The sequence below is a fragment of the Chiloscyllium plagiosum genome, chromosome 24, assembly GCF_004010195.1.
Source record: "Chiloscyllium plagiosum isolate BGI_BamShark_2017 chromosome 24, ASM401019v2, whole genome shotgun sequence".
Classification (NCBI taxonomy): Eukaryota; Metazoa; Chordata; class Chondrichthyes; order Orectolobiformes; family Hemiscylliidae; genus Chiloscyllium; species Chiloscyllium plagiosum.
Genome location: NC_057733.1, coordinates 55,537,565 through 55,538,608, shown reverse-complemented (window position 1 = coordinate 55,538,608; position 1,044 = coordinate 55,537,565). Strand labels below are relative to the sequence as shown.

The window sequence follows — 1,044 nt, the reverse complement described above, 5'->3', positions numbered from 1 at the left end:
AACACTCCCAGGATAGACACAACACAGTTTTAGACATCCTTCCAGACATTGCCAAGAACTGTGCAGTTATGTCAATCTTTCTAAAAGTTTCTAACGCCAGTGTCACAGTTGGACATGTGGCAGATTGGTGCAGACCTTGTTGATCTTATTCACAGAATTACATAGAACAGTACAGCGCCGTACAGGATCTTCAGCCCTCGATGCTGTGCCGATCTTTTATCCTACTTTAAGATCAGACTAACCTACATACCCTTCATTTTACTATCATCCATGTGCCTATCCACGAGAGGCTTAAATGTCCCTAATGTCTCTGACTCTCCTACCACCGCTGGCAGTGCATTCCACACACCAACCACTCTCTGTGTAAAGAACCTCCCTCTGACATCTCCCCTAAACCTTCCTCCAATCACCTTAAAATTATGCCCCCTTGTGATAGCCATTTCTGCCCTGGAGAAAAGTCTCTGGCTATTTATCTCTGCCTCTCATCACCTTGTAACCTCTATCAAGTCACCTCTCATCTTTCTTCGCTCCAATGGGAAAAGCCCTAGCTCCCTCAATCTTTCTTCATAAGACATGCCCTCCAGTCCAGGCAGCATCCTCGTGAATCTCCTCTGCACCCTCTCTAAAGCTTCCATATCCTCCTTATAACGAGGTGACCAGAATTGAACACAGTATTCCAAGTGTTGTACATGGAATTGCTCACCTTATTAATAATCCGATTGGAGAAAAGGAAAGGGCTTTGCTGCCTGCATTCATGGAAGTTCAGAGCCATAAGTGCATCTGGTCCAATGGAGAAATAATTGTTCATGGTGTAAATCTAGGGAACAAGAATGGGAGCAGAGAACAGTGTAATCAGACAGCCTATAAGACAGGCAGCGGGAACACAGTGCTACAGGCCATTGACTGCAATCCACATAGAGAGAGAGAGAGAGAGAGAGAGACAGAGTGAGAGAGAGAGAGAGCCGGAGGGAGAGAGAGACAGAGAGAGACAGACAGAGAGAGCCGGAGGGAGAGAGAGACAGACAGAGCCGGAGGGAGAGAGAG

The 1,044-nt window shown here is 46.6% G+C and overlaps 1 protein-coding gene across 1 annotated transcript in view; it reads right to left on the bottom strand.

Annotated features, from left to right (window-relative positions):
• dgke (diacylglycerol kinase, epsilon) overlaps window positions 1-1,044 on the bottom strand; it is a 28,809-nt gene that overhangs the window by 11,301 nt on the left and 16,464 nt on the right. Inside the window, exon 5 of the mRNA XM_043715242.1 lies at window positions 704-817. Coding sequence (XP_043571177.1) covers window positions 704-817 — 114 coding nt within the window. The remainder of the gene's footprint in view (window positions 1-703; window positions 818-1,044) is intronic.